The sequence below is a fragment of the Aythya ferina genome, assembly GCF_964211825.1.
Source record: "Aythya ferina genome assembly, chromosome: 4".
Lineage (NCBI taxonomy): Eukaryota > Metazoa > Chordata > Aves > Anseriformes > Anatidae > Aythya > Aythya ferina.
The window spans coordinates 46,104,201-46,128,985 of record NC_140300.1 but is presented as its reverse complement, the minus strand read 5'-3'; the positions used below and the strand labels follow the sequence as shown (position 1 = coordinate 46,128,985).

The 24,785-nt window shown below is 36.7% G+C and overlaps 1 protein-coding gene across 3 annotated transcripts; it reads left to right on the top strand.

Annotated features, from left to right (window-relative positions):
- Positions 1 to 5,292: 5,292 nt before the first annotated feature.
- On the top strand, positions 5,293 to 24,133 carry MAP9 (microtubule associated protein 9). Of its 3 annotated transcripts, none has more exons than XM_084518113.1 (13): positions 5,293 to 5,477; positions 6,647 to 6,743; positions 7,712 to 8,146; positions 10,361 to 10,560; positions 10,945 to 11,056; positions 13,192 to 13,445; positions 14,414 to 14,469; positions 14,992 to 15,157; positions 16,333 to 16,422; positions 17,107 to 17,268; positions 17,720 to 17,865; positions 18,598 to 18,730; positions 23,778 to 24,133. In XM_084518113.1, exons 2-13 carry the CDS (start codon positions 6,734 to 6,736, stop codon positions 23,898 to 23,900), a joined length of 1,887 nt encoding a protein of 628 aa, XP_084374239.1. In that variant the 5' UTR covers positions 5,293 to 5,477; positions 6,647 to 6,733; the 3' UTR covers positions 23,901 to 24,133. The 3 variants fall into 3 exon arrangements, with proteins under 3 accessions (XP_084374239.1, XP_084374238.1, XP_084374240.1); XM_084518112.1 differs by lacking the exon at positions 5,293 to 5,477 and adding an exon at positions 5,844 to 6,156; XM_084518114.1 differs by lacking the exons at positions 5,293 to 5,477; positions 10,361 to 10,560; positions 10,945 to 11,056 and adding an exon at positions 5,844 to 6,156.
- The last annotated feature ends 652 nt before the right edge of the window (positions 24,134 to 24,785 follow it).

Genomic DNA, 24,785 nt, shown 5'->3' with positions numbered 1-24,785 from the left:
TCAGCCTGAGGCTAACATTGTGCATGCATTGGCTGGCCTAGAAAACGGAAAGGGTGTGTGAGAGCCCTCCCTTCAAATGGCTCTCCTCTAAAGGCGCAACTGAGGGCAGTGCATCTGCAGCTAAGGAAAGCAGGGGTCCCATCTGCAAGATGTTCTGTGATTTACCCATTTATGTGCTAAATAGAAAATAGGAAATGTCCAACAAGATACTACAGTTGTCTGCAGTATTTCTTCAGTAGAGGGGCTCTACTACGTTTTCATAAATACATATGTTGTCTGCAGTATATGCAGAAAAAAATGCCATTTGATAGCTGCTTTACTAAACAAACAAAAACAAACAAGCAAACAAAAACACACACACACAAAAGGAGGCTGTTTGCAAGTGCTTAAATCTTCTATCAAGCAGTGAAACACACTACTGAAGCTCTGCAGATCCTTCTGCTTCTTGTACAGCACTGCCTCTGGTAGGTACAAGCCATCACCTACAATGTCTAAATTTGCTTCACCTATTAGGGGCCTAAATGAGTGGGGAAAAAAAAAAAAAAAAGATGATCGAAACCTCTCCAAATTGCAACACTATAAAATTTTTGCATTCCTTTGAGTCGCTAGTGTAGGTCCTGAATCTTATCTCTACATACATAAAATGGGAATAATAATCCCTTCTTTCAGCAATCTAGCAGGGAGAATCAGTAACTCCCTTTAAAACTAAGTCCTCAGACATTGTACCAATGAGGTTCATGTAAGTATACTGAAAGATATTCCAAAGATAAAAAGTTGTTCCTCTGTATCAGTTACAAATTCAAAAAGCATAACCAGGGTAATACAGTCAATATGCTCCTAATGGGCCTTAGCTTTGCTACACTTCCTCAGGTATATTAATCATACAACTTTACTTGCCCAAACTACTTGCACTGTGAAGCTCTGTCATCATTAGGGAATGGTAGCAAAGTCAGACCTGGCAGCATTATTTTCCTTTAAATCTTCCTGCCCTAGTGAACCATAATAGCACTGCACACTAAAAGGCATCAAGGGAGGACTATAGACATAAAGAGCAGGAGCAGACATTATTATTGTCAGTGAGAATTAGTCGGTCGATCTTTCTGACCACAAAGCAATTAAATTTGGCCTTTTACTGCATCTATTTTCTCTGATTAATTTTAATGATGTCAGACTTCTTGTCCCTTGGGGCTGCAAGGCTGCAGGACATTGTCCAAGTCTTTAACCCAAGGTCCTGTGTACCCATCTCTGGTGACCCTGCAGGTGGAAACAGCTGGAGTCCTGACACTTCTCAAATGTGCAGGTGATAATCTGACAAGCCTTCTTCCTCTCACTGTGAAATGTGCCATAACATTAAAGGCCTAAGTTGCTGCTCAGCACTTAACAGCTGTTGGGTTTTCTTGTCAGCATTAATACGGCATTAGACATCGAATGCTTCAGGACTGAGAGATGTTTAGTGAAACTACAAGCCTGTGAGGTTTCTATCAAAGGTGTTTATTTAACCAGAGCTCACATCTGCAAGGCTTTAAAAGGAGAATGTATCTAGATACAAAAGATACCAGTAGCTTGATTCATTTGTACACAAAGTGACTCCACTTAACATGAAAAGGTTTGCATTTTCTGACTCCCCTTACCGGAAGTCTAATCTGCTGTCAGTAACACACACAAGCTTTGTCTGTTTGAAAAGTTCACTGTCTGTTAGTATGACCAAGCACAACAAGAAGACAGCAAGACAGCTGTGTCTCATTTCTCTTTTTTTCTGTTTGTGGTGTTTCCTTAAAATCACATCAAGTACTATTAAAAAAAAAAAAAAAAAAAAAAAAAAAAAAAAAAAAAAAAGCAGCTTAAAATAACTTTAAAAGATAAATAACACCTTTTATTTATTTTATTTTATTTTATTTTATTTTATTTTATTTTATTTTATTTTATTTTATTTTATTTTATTTTATTTATTTTTCTTGATATCTGCCTCCATCCACTGCTTCTAAGTCTAATGCTCAGGACTAAATTAACCAGTCATAAAGACTTGGGCCTCTACATACTGCTATATAAATTAATTTGTCATGAATTTATTTGCTTTAACCACCTTTTGCCTCAGTTTTGCAGACATCTATGCTTACTCCTATACATATTAAATTTATCAAATTCAGGTTTGAAGGTAATATGCCTGAGACCAATAATCTACCAATTGAAGCTGGCATACCTCCTTATCCTGACAGAATTGTCTTAAACTACTTGCAAATCAAGATCAAGATATAAAAGTGAGAGTATGAATTTGATGACAATGTGGATTTCCTAACTAATTTCCATAGCAGCATGTTTTATGGATATTACTATGTTCAATGCATTAAGAATGCATTACAAACTTTAGCTGTTCTCCTCTGGAAACATAGTAGGAAACCATTGAATACAGTTCCAGTAAAATAATGAATGATGAAGAAAAAGTCAAGCTAAATTTTAAGCTGATGTTTCAATCTGACTACTTTTCTTTCTTGTGGTCCCAGATGTGATGAAAACCACAGTACTTTGTAATCTATTGGAATACAACCTTTTTCATTTATGTTGTGAGGACCAAGCTGCTGTACTAATAATTAAAGAATGACAGTTTGTTTTAAGAAAAATAGTAATTAAAAAGGAAGGAAGGAAGGAAGGAAGGAAGGAAGGAAGGAAGGAAGGAAGGAAGGAAGGAAGGAAGGAAGGAAGGAAGGAAGGAAGGAAGGAAGGAAGGAATCGGACAGCTATGGAATACACCTGAGTCTGTCTTCCCAGAAGTGACTAAGAGGTACAAAAAAGTGTTTTTATAAGAACAGCCCAAGGCCTTCCACTCTGGCAGAAGTAGCTGTGAAATAATCCAGGGATACTTGTAAAGGACTGCCAATATGAGTTAAGTTAATTAAGGTGAGTTGTCAAATACTTTCCAGTTAGATTGGTAATGTCATGTTTTGAATAGACTGTTCCCTGAGAAAGAATGACATTTAACTCAAAATAATACTGATGAAGAGAACAAAAGGCAGAAGTGCTGTTGCACATTCCTTTGCTATACTGGCTGCTTTTGCAGTTAGTTACTCCAGAGCTGTTTTAAGCTGTTTTGGGCAACTTTGCTGAGAGTGGCTGAGATAGCATGTGCTGCAAACTTGCCTATGAAATTATGTAGCTTTTTCTGAGCTCAAACTATGCAGAATGTTTTCCCAACCCAGTGACTCTGCTCTCATCTTCTGAGGTAGCAAAGGTCAAACCCAGCTCCTCCATGTCAATGCTGGATGACTTGCAGATCTTCTCCAGCAGACCTAGCCTAAAGGCATAAGATAAGGTTGATTATACTTCTGTTTTTACTTTCAGATAGCCAGAAAAAGGATAGTATATTTTGGCCAGACAGACATAGCTCTTCAAGATATGGCACACAGTAATAGATGTGCATATGAGTTAACCATCTGAAAAACTCATCATACCCAAATGCTTTCTGTACATAAATTTTTGTTTGTTTGTTTGTTTCCAGGCTAGAATTACATTGCATTGTGATGCTTGCCAGTGTAACATTTTTGGATTGTTTGTCTTAAAATGGTTGTTTTTCAACTTTCTGGACAGGGCAGAGACTAACATACATTTGGGCAACAGAATTAAATGCTACTTCTACATTTATTTTAGCAAAATTAATATAATTGCTGGGATTATTTAGTGTTTTTCTCAGTGCTCCATGTACATGTGTGAGAGACATAGCAACTTCACCTTCTAGTGTACATTTCTTTGTCAAATTTATATTTATGATTTATTCAGCAGTTATTAATTAAAAAAAAAAAAAAGACATTAGTGATAACTTTCAGCACATAAAATCTTATGATTTTTGTTTTCAATAAGCCTTCAGTGGGTGTCAATGGGCTTTTTGCTCGAGGTAAGACTGTAAGATGCAGACCTGATGTTTGTGTGTTCTGACAAAAACATCTTCATGCATTTTGAGTTCTTTATTTCTGACAGTATTGATCTTTGTTCTCACATCCTATGAACTCCAAGCATTTAATATTTAATAATATTGTTGATATTAGGCTCCATTGTCTCACTTATATAAATAACATAATTAAACCAAATCTTCCTTCTATATAGAGTGTGCAAGGCTGGAAAAATGATCTAAATAAATGCAATGCCTGTCCAAAAATACCGTACACATCAACCGTAAGGTAAAAGAAACTAGAATAAAGCAGGCAAGTCAAAAATAAACCTTTTTTTTTTTTTTTTTTTTTTTTAATCTTAAAACATTTTGCTGCCACCTTCTGGAGTCTAATAAAATCACCATCTCAGATGTTTGTAATATTACATAACTTAGCCTTCAACAGCAACTGCTAACATTACTACAGAGAAAGAATATATGCATTTCTTCTTTTTTACTTAAACATGTCCAGTTTCAGCTTCCATGGAGAGATGGCACAGCACAGACTCAAATATAAGAAGAAAAAAATATTGCGCATCAAGTGTAACTCTCAACAAGATACATGAATAGTCAGCAGACCAAGCATTAGCTGGTCATAAAGAAATGAAAATAAACTGCTGCTCACAGATGGTACACAAATGTCAAATAATGTTTCACAATTATTTGCTAGTTTAACGCTAGGGTTGCTCTTTAGAATGTGGGGCCTCTTTCTCCTCAATGTGTTGTGGCCTTTGCTTATCTGCACTGCTTTTAAAATGTAATTCTCAAAAATAAACAAGTGGTAGAAGAAGTCCTAAAGCTTTAGTCTGTGCCCTACATATTCTCTCATGGTTTCTGTCAGAGATATTATCTTCTGTACAACATTGGAAAGTGCAGTGCATTTTGGGGAAGATTAATATATGCAAATATAATACAAGTGCAGAGAGCACGTCAAAAGTCCTTTATTATTGCTAAGACAACTGAAACACTGGAAAGAAAAAAACTCTTATTTTAGAAAGGCAGAGAACACAACCATTTAAACTGATGGAAGAATATTCCATATCTGTATGTGGTCCTGAAACCGGCAATTTTCTTTTGATGCATGAGATCAATACTCCCAGAGCATCCTGGCGTTTGATTGCCTGCATCCCTGAATTGCTCACACAGATTACAGGTGGCCCGTCAGACTGTCGGTTTAGCAGGACGTGTGCTGCTTAGCAAAGCACCCGGTCAGCTGCAGGTTGGTATTTGTTGGTGTGTTGCACAAGCACCTTTTGGGAAATAAGAATCAGAGTATCGGGAGACGTGAGCACCAGGTAATTTACTTTGATGTCACTATTGTTCCTTCATCCCTAGGATTTCATTCAAACTAATGCATGGGTTCTATGAATTTATTTTTTTGCAGAAAGCGCTACAGTGAGTTCGTTCCTTAGAGAAAGAGCTGTCCACTTGAATCCATAGTGGAAGTTTTTGGACAGCCACCTGCCTCTGAGAATGGGGTGGATGAAAACGTGTCCCTCCAGTCTTACTGCGGTGGCATGGAGGGAGTGGAGTGCGTGTATCCACTGCATGGTAGCAGGTATGCGGGTTACACATAGGACATAGGCACGGGTTCTCAAACCCTAATGTATTCTGCAAAGCACAGATGAAGTAGGTTTTCAGCCCAAATTTAGATGCATAGATGTACCCACCGCTGAGCCCTATCTCCAGCCTAAGCAGTAGAAAGTAGAAACCCCTTCAGGAAAAGCATGAAGGGCTTTTACAGTATTTTATTCTTGTGGTACGGACTGAGAGTACGACGACAGGGAAAATAAAAACCCCGAGCAGAACAGCACCAGCAAACAAAGGGAGCGCCTCGGGCAAGAAGGAGGGCGCTCGGCGGTGCCCACAACCTCCGGGGCCTGCCGCCTGCCGCCCTCCTCAGCCGGAGCCCACAGCCCACAGCCCACAGCCCGCAGCGGGGCGGCGGCCCCTTGAGTCCCCCCCCCCACCCGGGCCTCCGCCCGCCCTTTGTCCGCTCCCGGTTGCGCGGCGACGGCGTCGCCAGGCGACGGGCAATGCGGGCGGCGGGGCCGGCCGTGCGGGAGCAGGCGGCCATGCGGGACGGCCGAAGGCAGCCCGCGGCCCGCGGCCGCAGCCAGGCGGGACGCCGCAAGGCGCAGGGGCGGCAGGCGGGCGCCACGCCGGGGCAAGGCGGCGGCAGGCGGGCGGGGGCGCCCAGAGGCGCGGCGCAGGGGAGCCGCAGGCCCCGGGAGCAGGTCGGGTGTGCAGGGGAAGGCGGCTGGTTGGGCATCGGGGGGGAGCGGAAAGCTTGGGATCGGCGCCTTGTTCGGCTGCTGCCTCCTCTGCTCCCCCCCACAAGCCACAAGTTAGGGTTTTAGGCAAGTCGGGGGGGGTCTCTGCGCGCCTGCGTTCCCCTGCTGCGGAGGGGTGGTCGTAGCACTGCCCCGTCCTGCCGAGCGGCTTTGCAGGTGAAACTGACGAGAGAAAATAGGACGTGTAGTTCGTGGGCAAAGGCTGCCCTCAGCTGGCCACGCTGCTGAATACGTGGAGGCATTTTTAACGCTTAAAAATGGGGAGAATGAGGGTGGAGTGAAAACACTGTGTTGTATTTACCCTTCTTAGGAATTTAAAGTTAAAAGGGGGTAATCTCCGTTGCACAGTTTTACTTATGCATGTGTTGGAGGAGGGGATTTGTGCTGAAGAAGCGAAATTTCTGTATGAAAGTTATTTGTAATCCCATTTCAGGGTGAGCTACAAGAAGCAATTTCTGCTCATGCAGCAAGGGAACAAACAGCTGTTTACTCAGATGACTTTGAGAGTGAAGAAGTTGACATGTTAAATGGTAAGACAGAATTAAAAAATTTTACCTGCTTTTTTTCTGTTCTTAACTCATTAGTAGATCACAAGGAATCTTTGTGAGTTGATATGCATGCATGTTCCAAGATTCATATTCTATCAATTTCTGAAGCACTTTGTCCTACACTACAAAATTAGGAGCTGTGTTCCTGGCAAAGTTAGGGGTGTTGCCAACCTGCTAGACTAGACACAGTATGTGCTGTTTCTTATAGCTATGAAATATCTAAGCCAAGCTTTTAAATCTGCACCTGGATGAGACAGTGCACAGTACCATAAATGGGCAGAGAGAAAAGAGTTGACATGGTCAGAGAGAAAGCCATAATGCTGATTTATTGTTTTACCAGACAGGACAATCTGAGATGCAAGATGTGCTGCAGAGCATGCTTGCCTGGCAGTGTAAGCAAGCCAGCAACAGGTTTGGTCTGGCAATTTTTCCAGGGCCAGGATGCATTTGATACTTGGTAATGTTTATGTTTAGGCTAATTAGGTTGACCTAATGACTGATATGGTGAATTCCTGATACAGTGCTGCATATTAAGAGAAATATGAATCTTGAATATTGTAATGTGTTTCTAAAATGACTACCTGTATGTAATACCTGTGTTTTTGCTTACATTTGAAGCATCTTTTAAAAGTCGGTGGGATGCTTTGATTTCCCTGTGCAGACAAGCTTTATAAAGAAGCTCCTCATGGATTAACTATTGTACTCAACTATGACAGCATTTTTTGTCATTTCTCTTGAGTATTTAAATCTGAAATAAAGTAAATTAGTAATAACAGTCTACAGAAAGATAAACATATTTTTAAAAAACATGTGAACCTTAACTTTGGAGTGGAAAGTGTATTCAAATATAAGAAAATTATATGAAAAACACATTTAAATCATAGAATATATCGTTTCTGTGTTCTGTATTTTTCCATTTGTCTCAAAAGCTGCTAATATACTATTTTCAGGTATTGTGGAGGAACGTCATAAAAGTAATTCAGATGCTGACAGCACTAAGAAATCTGTTGATTCTGAGAGTCCTCTCTCAGATGATGGTGCATCACAAAAAGCAGCTGACTTGGAAAATGAAGGTGTTGATGACTTGAGTTTATCCTTTCATGAAAGGAAACTTCAGCAAAAAACACTTTCAGAAAGTGAAAACATACATGACAGAATAAATGAAGTGCACTGTTTGGAAAGTAAAAATGAAGACAATGACAGAAAAAATAATGAAGAGCATTCAGCTGCTGAATTACAGTGTCATATGAGTGAGATTGACCACTGCAATGATTTGCCTATGCCTGAACTAAAGAAAGAAAGAAAGGCTGTTACACTGGATCAAAAGGAAAAGAAACCAATACCAAAGCCAAGGATGCACAAAACAAGAAATACATCAGCATCAGGTGAAAAGAAAGCACTTGAATATTGTTGCTGTTGCTTGCTTAGCCATATTATATTATTTTAAATGTGTTGTTATTAGGGTTATTTTATGTGTTAAGTATATTTTCAATTGTTTTGACTTTTGATGTATTTATTTAATGTTCTTCTAATAATACATGTTTTGATAACCTGCTTGGATGTGAATCTGAACCATGGCGTGTCAAGTATCAAGCAGTTCCCTATCTGTCTTTTCCTTTCAGGAGGTGGAAACCAACCGTTTGGGTACTTAAAATTTACTTTTCCATCAGTACCTCTGCATGGAAGGTGTGGGAGGGCTAAAGCTTTGCCTCCTCTGTGTGTGCATAACACAGAGAGCCATGTTTACACAATGTTCATGGCATCCACCCACCCATTAATGGAAAGGTCATTAAACAGGCCTTCCTCTCCACGGCCAATGAAGTTGGAACACAGTGTTCACAAATACAGTGCTGAAGTCGTGATGCTGAGATTTCATGCTGCTGTTGTGTAATAGAAAGTCAGAATATGAGCCATAACCAAAATGTTATGGATGCTATACTTTTTACCACCACAAAGCCAGGACTTAAAATGATCTTTTACTTTGTAGCTACTGAGCTACTTTGGATGCATATTCAAAAAAAAAAAAAAAAAAAAAAGTTTAGTGACATAAAGAAGACTTCAGTGTTTCATTATAAGAGCTAATTTATTTTATAATACGCAAAGCAAAACTTAGAATTCTGCTAGTTGGCTGTATGTACTTTTAAAAATTTTAAAAGTTGAAAGACTTCGTGTTTTTTACCTACTTACCAGTATGGGAAGAACTTTCTGTGCTCTGTTTCCATTATACATTTTTTATTTTTTTTTTTCAAGAGGAATTTATGGGTGATCATTACCTGTGATGGAAGATGACAACTTTGAAATTGATAAAGCATAATTAGTGGTATCTACTACTTTTTTTCTTTCCACATGATGGCACCAAAGTGCCAGATACTTGATTGTGCAGCTAGGCACTCTAGATGTCTTTCTTTCATGGCCAGAATGCCTGTGTAGTTTTTACACAGGCAGAAAAAACGTTGGAGAAAAAACATGTAAATGCTAGTATATTGTCTTCAATGGTCAACTGTTGTGAACTTATTCATATTAGATAAATACATCCCTAGCCAACAGAGGACTCCACCAACGAAAGGCTTACCAGCTTTGTCTGCTCATTTGATGTTAGTGTGCACTAACAGTTTTGCCATGCCATAAGTCACTTGTAAGATATTGTTGTGACCTCTCAGCTCTCCAAACTTCACCGTAACTGTATAATTAGGCTTTACACTGCTGAATGTGCTGAATGGCCATGGTGGTTCTCTCATTTCCTGTGATAGGTGTATATGAGCAAGGACTTAATAGGTAATATTTCCGTGTCAGTCTGCAAAATTAAATATGTGTTTCCATGTGTCTCTACATACATCAAGCAAAAGGCACGTAGAAAGCTGTTGATCTTGTCAGTGGCAGGGTAGGGGGGAGAAAATGTGAGGAAGATTGGAAGAAGTTTAGGAGCCAAAGGATAGAAATCTCTGAGAAACCATTGCATAGTAGATCTGCTGCTCAGTGTCTGACTTAGGGAAGGAATGGAAACATCACTGAAGAAGGTGGTTGTATACTGTGGGCCTTCCTCTGACCACATTTCTCATGATGTCTTCTTCTACCCGGGGTTTTTTTGCTCTGCACCATATGGAGAGAAGCAGTCTTCCCTTTATATTTTCTCTAGTAGATAAAGAGAGTTAAGCAGAATAACAAAAAAGTTTTCTTACAACAGTGCTGTTACATACACGCTCACTTTTCTTTTTATGAAAACTTTTCAGTTGTCTCTGACTGCAGGTAAGTTCTTACATGTACATGTAGTTTCAATATATACATAGAGAATGATAAATGGGAAAAGGAAAAAAAAAGTTTCTAGATTTTCTGTCTACGAAATTGTGTTATAAGCTTTATAACTTCCATTAAACTTTCTGAAAAAAATTGTCAATAATTTGATTGTCAGTAATCCCTTATATAGCTGCTTGTATTTAGCCCCATGTTAAGACAGATGCACTATTTAAATAACTTGTTTAACTGAAAAAAGTTGAATCTAACTTGACAAAATAGTGTTCCATACTAAAATGTCTTTAATTAGACATAACCTAAACTATAATACTCATTTTCATCTGAGAATATCAGCATTCCTTCATTAGGTGGCTGTTACAAAGCATCACCTCAACCAAGAAGTGCCAGGAGAAAAAGTAGCCCCATGAAAGACAATAAATTTAGTAAGTCAGAAGAAGTAACTCCTAGACGTGGATTGTCTTCGTTTTCAGCACCGTCATCCCTAACTTCTCTGAATACTACAGCCTCGTCTGAGAAAAAAGTGTTTGCTGAAAGCCCTAGTCCTGAAGTAAGACTGAGAATGAAGAGTATATGTGTTTATTTTTTACCATTTACATTGGAAACTTTAAAAATTAACTTAGTAGCTGTCAAAATTTTCTGTAAGAAATATAGGAGTGGGGAAAAAGAACATTTCCAATAGTATTCTGGAAATGCTATTGAGGGGCATATAAGAGAACATCATTCATTTTCTTTCTAACTAGAAACAGGATTTTGTTATGTTTTGCAGCTGTTCAGAAATGGGTTGATGGGTTTTATTTCTCTGAATGTGAGGCAGTAATTATACTTGGAGAGTTCTGAAAAAACATTTTATCAGTGTATTATAAACTCAAGTTAAATAGTTCTGATTTGTTATGAATTGCTCACTTGTTTATTTGCCGCTTTCTGATCTAAGGGTCCATGGCTAAAAAGTACTTCACTACCATTTTCCATTAATTTTACTTCCCACAATGAGAGATCTGAAGACTTCAATTTACAGATGTGTGGAGAAACACCACTTTCACAAGGTAGAACTTAGATATGTACAGCCAGATAAATGTCATAATTTATACCTTGGTAACATCTAAGCTTCCAGTTCAAGTCTTCTTAAAATCAATGGTTTTCTTAATTTCATCCTTTACATTCATTTAGGATCTTTCTCTTGCCCTCATGTCTCCTTGTATTCTGCTTCTAAGAAAGGCCCAGCCTCATTCTTGTCATTATGTCTACGTGTAGTATTAACCCAAGTAGTTAGAAATTAGGTCCTAGAAATGTCCTAAGATCGGAGAGGAACAGATCGAAGTCTGAGAAGTGAATTTGCACTTTTGACTTGAGTCAAGTGTCGGCATCATTGCCTAAGCATCCTTGAGACTTAAAACAAGTCATTTTAATTTCATTTCTTCTTTGCCATCAACATGACTAGGATAAGCCTTTCTCTTCTTCAGGCTGTTATTGTTTTTCAGGTCTGGGGGTATTTCTTAGTCTCCTTTGTCAGACAAAAAAATCTGTGTTACAAAAATGGAATGTACCCAAGTTGAAAAGCACTGGAATGGGTTGTTAAACACCTTTCATATTGGTTAAGGTTATCATGCCTGGGAGTACTTTGTGTGTAAGACTCAATTGGATAAGTAACATAGCCTGTTGGATACAGTGAGGAAAATGCTGTTGGCGTGGCCTATGTAATGTCTGTGCACTGGGCTGCAGCCTAATGAGATCAAAGTTAGGACTTGGCTTGAAGAACTGAGTGTAGGAAGGTGAACAGAAGTTGAAAAGTCAGACACAGCATTACTGGGTAGTGAATAGCAAATATACTTAGATCTGTGTTTAATTTTTGTTTCTTTAAACATTTAGTTCTTTTTCGTTTTGCTGGTACATTGAGCATTGTTAATAGAACAATATTTAAGGAGAAATTTGTATGGGGAAAAGGATATGAGCATCAGTGTACTGGAATGTGTAGATTCTCCATGAGGAGGGACAGCATAAATGGAGAAGAATGTTAAGGTGCTGGTGTCAAGTGGTGGAAAAGGGACTGGAAAATAAGGGTTTCAATTTGGTGCTAAGGTGTGCAAGTGTAATGATTCCAAGCAGACTAATAAAAATGGTATAGCTAGAACTTCTAAGGAAACTACAACAATGCTTATGGGTTTTACGTGGCATTTTTTCATTACGGTTAATTCTCTGTATCTGTTTTGCAAACAGAGCTAAACTGACTTATACATTAAATTCAGTGAAGCTCATGCTACGATATAGTCAGAAGTCTAAAGTAAATCAGCTGTCTACAGTGTCCTGCACACCAGCTGCTGCAACTTAACTACACTTGTCTAGATTCTGATGCCTACAGCTTGTATACAGTTGTTATACTAGCTTAGTAATAAGCTTAAAGTGAAAAATGAAAGGCTGCATATCAACAGAAGATAAAAAATGGTTCATACGAATTCAGAATTTTATTTGTCACCTGGAACCTACCTTCATCACTGTGATTAAATTTCTTACATTGTCAGCATCAATACTCCTTTCTTCAGTTAACTTGGAGTTACTCTCATCCAAAACTTACTTCTTTTCATCAGAAGACTGTAACTTGGTATTTATCGTAGATATTCTTGGTTTGTATCTTAATTATTTGACAAATTTAGGTCTCTATTAATGTATGTTCAGATCTGATAAAAATGTTTTTAAGTATTATTGAAAAAGTGCTTCCTCACTGGCAATTTCACCACTTAGGCATGCATTTAAATTGACATGACATTTTGCTTAAATCCTCACCACTGAGGTGAGAAATAACCTTTCCATTATATCCTTGTGCATCCCACACTCCCGTAAAACAACACATAGATTTTTTTTTTCTTTACGCAGATTGTCATACAGACCTTAGTAGTAGAGTAGACTTCTCTAGATGTGAAGAGTTCCTGCTGTGATCAGAATGGCTCTTGCTTTTGGTTTCTGCTCTATAGCCAAGTTCACGTGGAGAGGCAACTGGGAAGTTATGCTGTTATCATGCTCTTATACTTGTTAAAACTTTGGTTGTATATAGTAAGCACATTATCCTATGTGAAATTCAGTAGTATGTTTCTTGTACAGAAATAACAATAATGAGAAACCATGAAATTCTTGTTGACATATTGTCTAAGCGAATGTGTCCTCTTAATCTTTTTACTCCTGTTAGATGAGAGGAAGGATACCAGCCCCAGTGACTTGAAACTGGAGGATAATATTAGCAAAACCCTTTCTGTGACAGAAGCAATGACCACGACAGCATATGAGAAAACAAAGAAATCAGAGAAGTCAACAGATGACAGTTCAGATAAACAGGAGAACATTGTGCAAGGGCAAATAGAAACTGATACAGCACAGGAAGCGTCAGTAGATGGTCAGTCTGAACATGTGGAGTTGAAAACGACTTCAGAGGACTTTGTCAAGGTATTTTTTATGTGTTTTTACTATTGTTCAAAACAATGAGAAGTGCAATGAAAAGTTTTGTAAAGAAATTTGCACTTGGTACCTTAAATGTGTAAAACTCTGCTTGTAAAAGTTTTAGACCCAAGGCACTTACAAATTATCAGAGTCATAGAATATCCCAAGTTGGAAGGGATCCATAAGGATCATCAAGTCCAACTCCTGGCACTGCACAGGTCTGCCCAAAAGTTTAGACCATGTGACAAAGTGCACAGTCCAAACGCTTCTTAAATTCAGACAGGGTTGGTGCAGTGAATTGGATAGTTTTAAGGAAGTTTTATGGTGAAGTTTATGGATAGTTTTATGGTGAAGTTTATGGATAGTTTTAAGGAAGACGTAGGGAATACCCTTCACACTAATAGTTTAAAACAGACAAAGGTAGTAAAATGTGTGTTTTCAAATCTTAATTAAATATCCTTATGGAAGTTAAAATGCCAAATCTCTTTTTTGAGGATTGAAAAGTTGAAATGATCAGTGTATGTTGACAGAGGATGGAATCCATGATGTGACTTAATTAAAAAATAAGAGGCAAAGTACTTTACACCTTATCATAAGAAAGAAAATATGTAGGTATATGTAACTGTTAAAGCTAAACATTAAAAACAGTTTCAAGAATGTTGATATAACAGGGGAGCCCACTGTTCATTTATTATTTTTTTTATTCCTTTGTATCTATAAACTATAGACTATATTTCAACATAATACAAAGAAACATTTCTAGATGCCATTCCAAACATTCCAAAAGGTGGTGTTTGGTTGTTGTTTTTTTTTTTTAACTTTCTTACAGTATTGTACTGTGCCCTTTCTGTATTTGAGTGGCTTTCATGAGTATGTATGTTTAACATCCTTGTTAAATTTTAAAATCTGTGTCATCCTGAGCTAGTTCTGTTATCTGAGAGACTGAAATTTTACTATTCTTTTGTGTTTCTTAGAAACAAAGTGAAACAAAGGCAACAGTTCTACAAAACTCAAAACCTTCATCATGCAGGTGAGAGAACAATGCTGTCTATCATAGTCTACAGAGCATAAGATGTACGTAGGTGCCCTGACAATGCCACTTTGCTCTCATTTTCTGACAGCATTTTCTTAACTGCTGTCAACTTCTGACCATCTGTGGAGGATACCGTAGGAGATGAGATGTTATTATAATCCTTGCTCAGTATCTCCTCTGTCGAATTAGACTCCAAGTCTTTTGTCAATTTCTATAATGAGTATGTGCTCATGTCCACCAGTAAATCCAATTTGTGTTATCTTAACAGGTTTTAAGCTTTTTTATAGATGAAAGTATAAGGAGCTTGTAAATGCTCTTGGGCTGAATATGTTGAATAATGGCTTGTTTTCTCAGTAATAAACCTGCCCAAAGAAAACGTGCTTTTTCCTCCTTTCATATCCCCACACAAGTGCATGTACAAACCGAATCACAGTAAGTTCTGGTATCAAGTGAAATAAAAGCTGCTTGCTAGCAGCTACAGTAAATGAAAGGATGATTAATATGTTTCTGTCTTTACAGGTCTCTGTCTTCTGCACACTTAAAGAAAAAAGCAAAAGCTGTTCCATCAGCTACAGCTGTTTCATCTCAATACCTGGGAACATTGAAGGTGTTGGAGAATAAACACTTGCAGAAGAACAGTAGAGAGTTTGACAAAGCAGATAGTTTACGAGCAGCTGTTTTCCAGGTAGATCTTAAACAAACAACAAAGTAAAAAAAATAAAAATCTCCTATGCATATAAAGGCCTTATAGGAGCCAACAACACTTTTTTCATGAAATCAATATTGTTATATATTTTATTTTCATATGCTTACAGATTCAATAATCCTTTTATTCCAGTGGCCATTCCCTTTCATCAAATTGCAAACTTAAAAGCTAGATGAGAGGGACATACTGTGTTTTGTAATTTTGTGTCAGACTATTCTCAGACATGTAAGATATTTTCCTTTATTTTTAATTTTTCCTTAACAAAAGTAAGTGCTTTGTTTAAAATTTCTTTTTTCTGGTATGTTCTATTCAGTTGCCATTTAGGAAAAGTAAAAACAAGTCTAGTATTCTCTCTGGAAGGATAACCTGTGTGGATTCCGTATAGAATTTCATCACAATTCGTATGTGGGTTCCAGTAGATTTTTGTTACTAATATGTGTGAGGAAAAATATGCATTCCTTTTGTTAATAGATGTTGTTCATATTGGTATATGTTTGTAATACTATTTATGGTTCTAACCCAAAATTTAGAGCCTGAAATCTATACCTGTAGTCTGCATAGTTTTAAAGGTAGAATAGGTTACATTTAGGACACTCATATTTTTAAGCAGCATATCAAATATATAATTAAACCTTGACAATTGAAGTCTGATTCTGCAAATGACTCATAACACATACCAGTGCCTGGAGTCTCACTCTTCCCAGTTGGACTTTGTTGGACTCTTCAGTTACATGTATTTGCAAGAGAGACAATAAATCTAAATAATAATCCTGTATCCCAAGTAATAAGAATATTCCATATTTCTTTTTTTTTTTTTAATGCTTACATCTAGTTGATGTTTTTAAGAGATTTTATTAAAGATCTTTAAGGTTTTTCACCTTTGTAGCAATCATTGTAGAACCTTAGACTTTACTTAACATGAAAAAAAATCACACCAAAAAAAATCTGTCATGAAGGTCCTTAAAACAGTTTAATTTGAACCATGTCTCACTTTTCCATGTGTGATAATTATTAAAGTAGCACATGGAAGAACTGAGGGTGATTCTGGTTGTCATTATATTGGTGCTGCTCTAATAATCACCTGTTTTAACCGAACATCTTTAGTTACAGCTTAAAAACACTTTAAAAGTGTAAATCTTCTAATATTCTTACAGAATTGGCTGGAAAAGAAAAGAGCTTTACTACTGGAATTAAAGAGAAATGAAAAGAAAAAAGCTGAAAATCTGAGGATCAATACTGAAAAGGTTTGTTTACACTCTTGTTTAAGGAGAACTTGACAAGCTATCATTCTCTGAAGTATATTTACCTGTGCTTTGTGTCTAATTACATCAGTCTGCTACTGTAAGGCCTCTGGTTTTCCCTAATTGGAAACAATGTTTCCAATTAGAAACTGATTCTAATGTCCTGATTGTTGTGGTTGTGCGAAAGGGTGTGTGGCTAATGCTTCCCTACACCTTTGTACCAGGTTAAAAGTGTTAAATTAATTAGATCAAGTTTCAGGTTTGTTTGCAATGACCTTGGGATACTCAACCTTTCACGCATTACATTTTAACATATCTTCTGGTGGAAAATGAGTTTGCTCCCTATCCCAAGAGATTCTTACCTACATTTTACATATACAGTTGTTAGATTGGGTTTTTAAGTATTTAATATGTTTGCATTTTAAGTATTCAATACGTATTTCATGTTTTTCTACGCATTTTGCAAAAGTCATTTGTATAATTTGAGTGAGTTAAGTTAAAAATGAGCATAGAAAAGTCTATATAGACTAAATTTGAGTATTACTTGGAATGTTTTCTACATACCCATTTCTTTATTGCTGAATCTAATCCTACATTTGAGAATGAGCTTAAAGCATACTTTTTCAACTACAGATATATATTTTATATTTAAGCATATTTAAATGTAGAATGTTATTTTCAATCTAGAAAGAAGATGTTAAAAGAAAGGAAGCAATTGCATCTTTTGAAGCCTGGAAAGCGATGAAAGCAAAAGAAGCAAAGAAGTTAAGTGAAAAAAAGAAGCTCGAGGAACTTAAGAGAAAGAAAGCAGAAGAACAGAATGCAGAGAAAATGGAAGCAGCACAGAAGGTAATGTGAAACATGTACATAAAGGTGGTTCAGATATAGTTCAGGAAATTGCTGATAATAATTTTGGTTAATCCAGCAAGAGATGGAATGAACTGGATTCTAAAATCTGAACACAGTTAATCTTTGAAGAAAACATGGTGAGATTCCATTCTGTTGTAAATATTTAACGTTTACATTTGTACACAGACAAGTATTTCTCTGTATCTGGATTCTATTAGCTAAATACAAAATAAACTCCATATAAATGCATTGGCAAAGAACTATTGTGTAGTGGGGAAAATAATGTGCTTTTTAGATATAATGAGCAATACCCTTCTGAGCAATACAACAAACAAATATTCCAAAATTTGAACATGAAGAAATACCAAAAGTATTAATCCAGTGTAAGTGAGGAGAGCATTGACAAAAAGATGAGGGGGAAGATTTCTGATGAATCTGTGATTTTCTTCAGGCATTTGAAAAATGGAAAGAAAGAAAAACAGAATATTTAAGAGAGCAAAGCAGAAAGGAAAAACAGTCTGAAAGAATCAGGAAGAGGAAAGAAGAGGAACTGGTTGAAGAAAAAAAGAAAGACAACATATCAGCAGTTGAAAAATGGTACTACATTTGAGTTTTGGTATATCAGTTTCCAGAACCTTTGCTTATAAGTGCAGTAGGTCTTCTGTGAGTGCTTGATGTGCTTGTGACTGGGAAACAATGGCTTGCTTGGGATGAGGCTTTTCATGAGCAAGCACAATCCTAGTGAGAACACATTCTACAGCTTCTTTTGTTTTAGTAACTTAAATAATTTCTTCCCCAAAAGACTCAGCCCAGGCAGAGGTACTACAACTGAGAAGTAAGATTCACCGAGTAGTATGATGTCTTGTGTGACTAGTCTCATGCTTCATTAGTAAACAATAGGAAGGAAGAAGGTAAATCATTCTTAAAGTTTTTGGAATACATTGCATGAATGTAACTGTATTCAAAAGCAAGTGAGATGTGTCTGCTGAAGGAATTCTTTGTTTTACAAGCCAAGAGTTTTAAGAGACTGAGTGCAATTTACTATATTACCTGCAGAACTTTTAAATCTAATTTTTATGTGATACCAGATAAGGGGGAAAGTAGTATAGAGAAAATGATGCCATAGTAGGTAGAATAATAGTTTCATTTATACCTTGGTGTTAAATTACATGAAAACAGACATCAAAGATTTATAAATATATATGTATATTCTTGATCTGTTATTAAATGCATAAAATATCTCTTTGGAGTCAGTTTAGTTAATCAGTCACACATACAGCATTTAGACTGTTACACAGTGATCTCCTATTCTTCTTTTTCACTATACAGGAATGAAAAAAAGGAAGAATATATAAAACAAAAGAAGGCAGAAAAAATCCTAGAGAGAAGAAAGCAAGAAATACAACAGACAAAGAAGGATGAAAAAGATAAAAAGGCTATTGAAGAATATGAAAGATGGCTGGTAACTTTTTTTTTTGCTATGTAAAAAAAAAATAATGTAGTAATGAGTGTGAATACTTGTATATGGTAATGTAATATTCTTGCTGTTTCATGCTGTTACAAGGGGCCAGATGATGGCAGTATTACATAGCTAGTCCTCAGATACTCTTGAACAAAATGATAAAGGATGGTGTGCTTGATCTTTAGCTTACATGGAAAATATATTCTTCCTACCTACATGACTTAGAGTTTTGAATTTCATAGTCTTTTCTTCCATTCCATGTCAGGAGAAGCCGTCTCTGAATTGCCAGCTCAGTACAGCAAAAAACCAGCAAAACCTAGCAGCACTGCCAGCTGAAGCAGTGTAGGCATTTGCCTTCAAGGCAACATTTAGAGTGGGGAATCCTTAAATTGATAAAAGCAGTTACACTGAGGTTTAAGATTATTTTTATTGACTAGAAAGGGCAAAATTCTAATGCTGCCAATTATATTTTCCCTATGACAGCATGTTTTATTCGTAGTTGTTAAGCAGTAAACTAATCTGGTAGTCCAGTCCCAACAATAAGGCAATATTTTTTTCCTTGCAATAGAAAGACAAACTAGAGCAGAGATTGCTAATATTCTTTGCATATGCTTTCTTAAATATGTGTGACTTGCTAGTTAAAGAAAAATCTGCATTTTCCATCCTCAGCCTATGCCACGGTCATTCATCATGTTGACTTCCAAAGTTTTCTTAGTTTGAGAGCATTTCTTCCATTGTCTCTCTTCCTTGTGATTTCTGGCATACATCCGGTACATAAGGGCTCTGTTACCATTCATAAGAATAGGATCCTGTAACTCAGCTGGCTTGAGATCCTTACACATGCTCATTTAAACCATTGGTAGACTATAAAAAAATATACAAGTCTTTTCAAGAGTTTCAGGTAGATTTTCTGCTTTTTTTCTCTGGTGATAGACGAGATTGTTCTGTTTGCTTTGCAGCTAACACACCTTTATTTCAAATAGCATATCAGCAATGACTCTGTTCCTTATGTTCCTTGGCTGGAATAATATTTCACTTTGTATAGTAACAGAGAAAATACACACCTTCAATGAACTGCAGAGAGAAACACTTGTAAATTTATCAATTTATTATCAAGAGAGTGCAGATGATATTTGCATGCAGATAGATAAACTGTTGTCAAATCTAGGAGGGCAGGATTTTGAGAGTCTTTAATGTATTCTTTAAAATAAGGGGATTTTTGTTTGAAGGGAAATAAAATAAGAGTAATATAGTGTGAAGTATTCTATTATCTTTTGTTCATTAGCAGTTTAGCAGAAATAAATGTGAATTCATCCTCAAATTTCCTGAACCAAGTGTTGATCATAATGCATGGGTAAAGCAGAAGTTTTAAAACCTCCTTGTAAGTTCTATAAGAAACATTCTGCTCTTATGTTAATGAAAATTCTGTTACAGATACTTTTAGAGGACATTGTTTCGATCTTTGATAACACAGTTTAAAAGAGAAGATTCATTTTTAAGGCATGAAAATGAATGCCCTGAAAAAGGCTATTAACGTGTAGAATACTAACATAAAAAGGATAATCTTGGGCTGAGATACTTTAGTATTGCTGAGAAAGGTTAAGCTTCTGATTATTTTTTTTCATTTTATTTCTTTTATAATATTTGCCTCTTACTACTCATCAAGTACTCTTCAAGCCAATCTAGATGTATTTCTTGATTAAATGATTGCTTTTACTTAGTACTTTTTACTTTTACGACCAGTATCTGACATTTGTCATTGACGTGCACCTAGTCTGAGAAGTGGAACATACAGGAGAATCATGTAGAAAGTTTATTATGATGGATTTTTTAGATGTTAATCATTAAATGTTTTTTTGTAAGAACCTAGAAAAAAGTGAGTATCCTAAATGTGTTATGTTCTCCATTGTACTTGGTTAACCTAGTTGAATTGTTGAGAAGTAGTGCTGCTCTGTGCATTCTTTCAGACTTACAGTTCTTGAAAATCAATACAGTAAGGTTATGATTCCTAGAAGAAGTTTGAAATTTTACCTTGAGGTTGAGTGTGCTCAACACCTATTTTTGGCATTCTAACACTGTTAAAAAACAGCAAGAAGTGTTATTGTACTGGATGAGTTTAATAGAATTGTTGGCTTTCTTGGTTACAAACAGCTAATATGAGTTATTCATTTCATGTGGTTTAATAAGATCTATCTGAAAATACTTTCTATATTAGAATCTTAATCTCCTGGTATTGCAATATGTTTGAAATATGGCTGTTAGAGGAATAATATTAAAACGTTGTAAGTCCTCTGTACTATCTAAAATTCAGTTATTATGTGACAGTCATACTGCTAACAAACCTGATCTTCCCAGAATTTTGTAAGTGAAAAATGTATTCCTCTTACCAGGCTATTGAGTGAAAAAATTTAAACAGAGAAATCAATCCAATCAACTTCATCTGCTGTATGACAAACTGTAGTTCTAGTTTTCATCTTGCAATATTTCTTTTGCTCTTCTCTCATTAGTGCAAATAACCTTTTATTTATTGTATTAGGGAAGATTTATATCACTTATTGTGTCTTGTGAAGATGTGAACTGTGGCCAGGATGAGAACATAAAAAGCATGGTGTGTGTTGAAGGCAGGGAAGAAGTCAGCAAGGCTTCCTGTCAAATTTATCTTTAGAAAAAACAAACAGCTAACTTAACCCAAGACTCTGCTTAGCATCAAGATTCAGTCATGAACATGGGATCTTCAAATCCAAGTATATAAAATAGAGACGTGATTTAAAAAATCCAAACCAACCTTAAGTCCCTTCCTGGGTGTGCGTATGCTTCACCTTTGGTTTGGCATTTTCCTACATGAATCGGTTGTGCAACGTGTATTCAGTAAAGAGTGCTTTATAAACATGAAATATGCATACTTTTAAGACATTATTTCTCATGTAATTGCCACTACTGCTACAATAAGTATTATTTTTAATGAATTTCCAATTACGTGTTCTAATGTGTCTTTGAATGTCAAATACAGATCCAGATTCTAAGATTGGTAGAATAAGATTAAATGTTTGTAAAAGTACATATGCAGGATATGTGCAAATACACCAAACAGGAGCATGAATCATACATGTTCCATTATAAAGAATATTCTTCCATTATAGAGAATATTCTTCCAAAGCTCACATATATTTTCATCTTTTTTTGAGAAATATCACTGATAATGCAGATTCATTTCTGTTTAGGGCACTAAGCAGTTCCCTTTAAGAATCTCTGAAATGCATCTTGAATTTGTTCTAGACAGAGGAGTCAGAATCTTATGGTGCTACTTGAGCCCAGTTTATCTCAATTATCCCTTATAACCCAGGAAGATAGAGCTTGTACAGAGAGAGAATATTATTTAGCAGACTGGCAGTTCTGTATCACTTGTTTTAGTAAAGGGCATTACTTCTCCATGCAAACCTTGCCTTGCTTATAATCAGCTTTACTAGTAAAAACATGAAATCATTGATTTAGCCAGACTAGATAGATATTCCTAACTGAATTGTGTCTTTATGTTAACAAAGGCATTCAGGTCTTTGTTTAAAAACATACTGATAGGGCTGATGTTTTAGTTGTACTCTTACATTTTTGTACATGTCACAATTGTAGCTAGCGTTAGTAAGTTTGAATGGTGTATATGTATAAAATAAGGAAAAATTCCTCTCAAGCTCTTTTACAATAACTCCTCTACCACCGTTTGCTAGTCTCTTCCTTTAGCTGCAGTAACATCACTATTTCTCTTCTCAATTATGAATAACAGAAAGACTCTGCCAGGATCATGGGATCTTGCAGTGTCCCTCAGAGGGATGGGATCGTGGGTTATCTAAGAGTGCCACTTAGAGCTATCTTCAAGGAGCAGTACTTCCACAGCAATGTAGTTCACATGTGAAAATATTAAGCTTCGATGGTGCTTCAAAATACTGGCTGATAGGTTGCAACAGAGGAAAGAACCAAGGTTGGATTTGGCAAATTGATTAAGATTTTAAGCCTGCATATCCACAGTGCATCTTTATTACCAATGGTGTGTATGCCATCTGCTGTTCCTAGGCATGCGCTGTTTGTGTGCTAGAAAGCCAACAGCTCGAGGACCTTTTTATCCACCTGTCTAATGGGACACTCCTAAGTGATGTTCTGATTCATAATGTCAACCTTTGTTCCACCAAGAGGGAAATATTCCTTAAGCCAGGAAGTGGTGTGCTCATGCATACTCCACAAACCTACGAGTGTGATAAAAGGAAAATTTGCACCTGTAAAGAACTCCCCAGTATACTAAATTGCCAAGGTAGATGCACTCTTAAATTTTTGGTCTCGATAACAATGAAATGACAGGTATCTTTACAAAGAAGAACACTTATTTTATGTAGAACAGAACAATATAAGACATTAACTAATGATATTCAAGAGACCTACTATTCAGAAACTAATTAGCAATTATTTACTATTATTTTTAATCGGGCACAAAAATACTGTTGCAAGTATTGCTCATCCTTCATCATCCTAACTCACCACTGCTGTTTGAAACAATAGAAAATATCATCAGAACCTTACAATGTTTATAAAATGGATGGAGGTTTGTTTATAATTGTTTACTTCCTAGATTAGCTCATGGCAAGTGTGATTTAATAAGTACAGAAAGTTACACAGATGCATCAAAATTAATGTAATGAGAGATATTTAGCACTGTGTAAGTATCCTTTTAAAAGAAATATTAAGATGAGACTAATACATGCAAGACAAATACAATACCTAATCCACTAGGCCTTCTGTTGCATTTTTTGTTTAGCTAGTGCACAAAGCCAGCTCATCCTTGAGACTGTCACCTTAATTGTAAGCGACATCAAGTGTGCAGCCTCTGTGTTGCATTGTGCAATGTGCATGACTGAATCCCTAAAAGGGATGTGCTAAGTTCCAAAAGGCAAATCTCTATTGTGTGTTAACTTCTCATTTTATCCAAGAAAGGTGTAGCAATAATTCTGACTTTTCCATTGGTAGAGTTCTTTTTTTGACACAACATTTTTTTCTTCCTTAGAAAAAGACAGAGAGGAGAGAGCAGCTTGAGAGGAAGCAAAAGAAGCTCCAGGCTGCCTGTGGGGATGAAGTGCGTTCTCCCTGGAGTCCACCTGGTAAAGTCATGTATTCAAGGAATTACTGAGCGGTCTATTGCATTCTGTGAGAAAAGATCGTTTGCAAATTTCTGACAGTGAATAGTCATTTATTTCAATAACATCTGCTTTTCACTGAATCAGTAATAGAAGTTGCATCCTTTCTTTTTAGTTAATACGATCTCTGGAGATTGGTTGTCCTTTTCCAGTGCTTTAGCAAATGCACTATTTTTTGTAATTCTGCATTTAACTTAGTCTTGCTAAATACTATGTTCCTTCATTCCTTTTTTTGTGGAAGTCTCCATTTAGGATACGTGAGACTGTACTCTGGTATTTTTTTTTCACACGATGAGTAGCAGTTTATTTAGCAGAATGGTTGTATTTAAGTTATTAGGCCTTATTACTATTCAGCATGAGTAATGACAGTAATTGCTCAAAATGAGTGGTCAGTTGCAACTGTGCATATTCAGAATCAGGAAAAAAAAGAAGGAAGGACTAAAGTGTTTGCCTTCAGAAATGTTTTAGAGACAATCTATTTATAAACCATTAAAAGATGATGAACAGGTGATAAACAATGCAATAAAAGGGAACGTACAAGCAAGGGAGCTAAACTGTATGTGCAGGATGAAAGGACAGTAATGCTAGATGATGTGTTTGAAATGCTTCTCTCCCTTTATCTGCAAGACCAGTTTCAAATGGGTAGTGGAGAGGCAAAAGCAGCTCTTGTTCTTATGTGGTAGGTAAGAGTGTATTTGTGAAGAAAGTACATGATCAAGAACGCTCCTGCCATGAGGAAGATGGGACTGGGGAGTTAAGCGTGGAAGAACTGTGGGGTGAAGGCAGGAGGAGGATGGGGAAGGAGATGTTAGCTGTTTTGAGGTAGAGCAAAGACAAAGCTAAGCAGTATGGTGGGGAGATGTGTTCTCTGCAGCTCA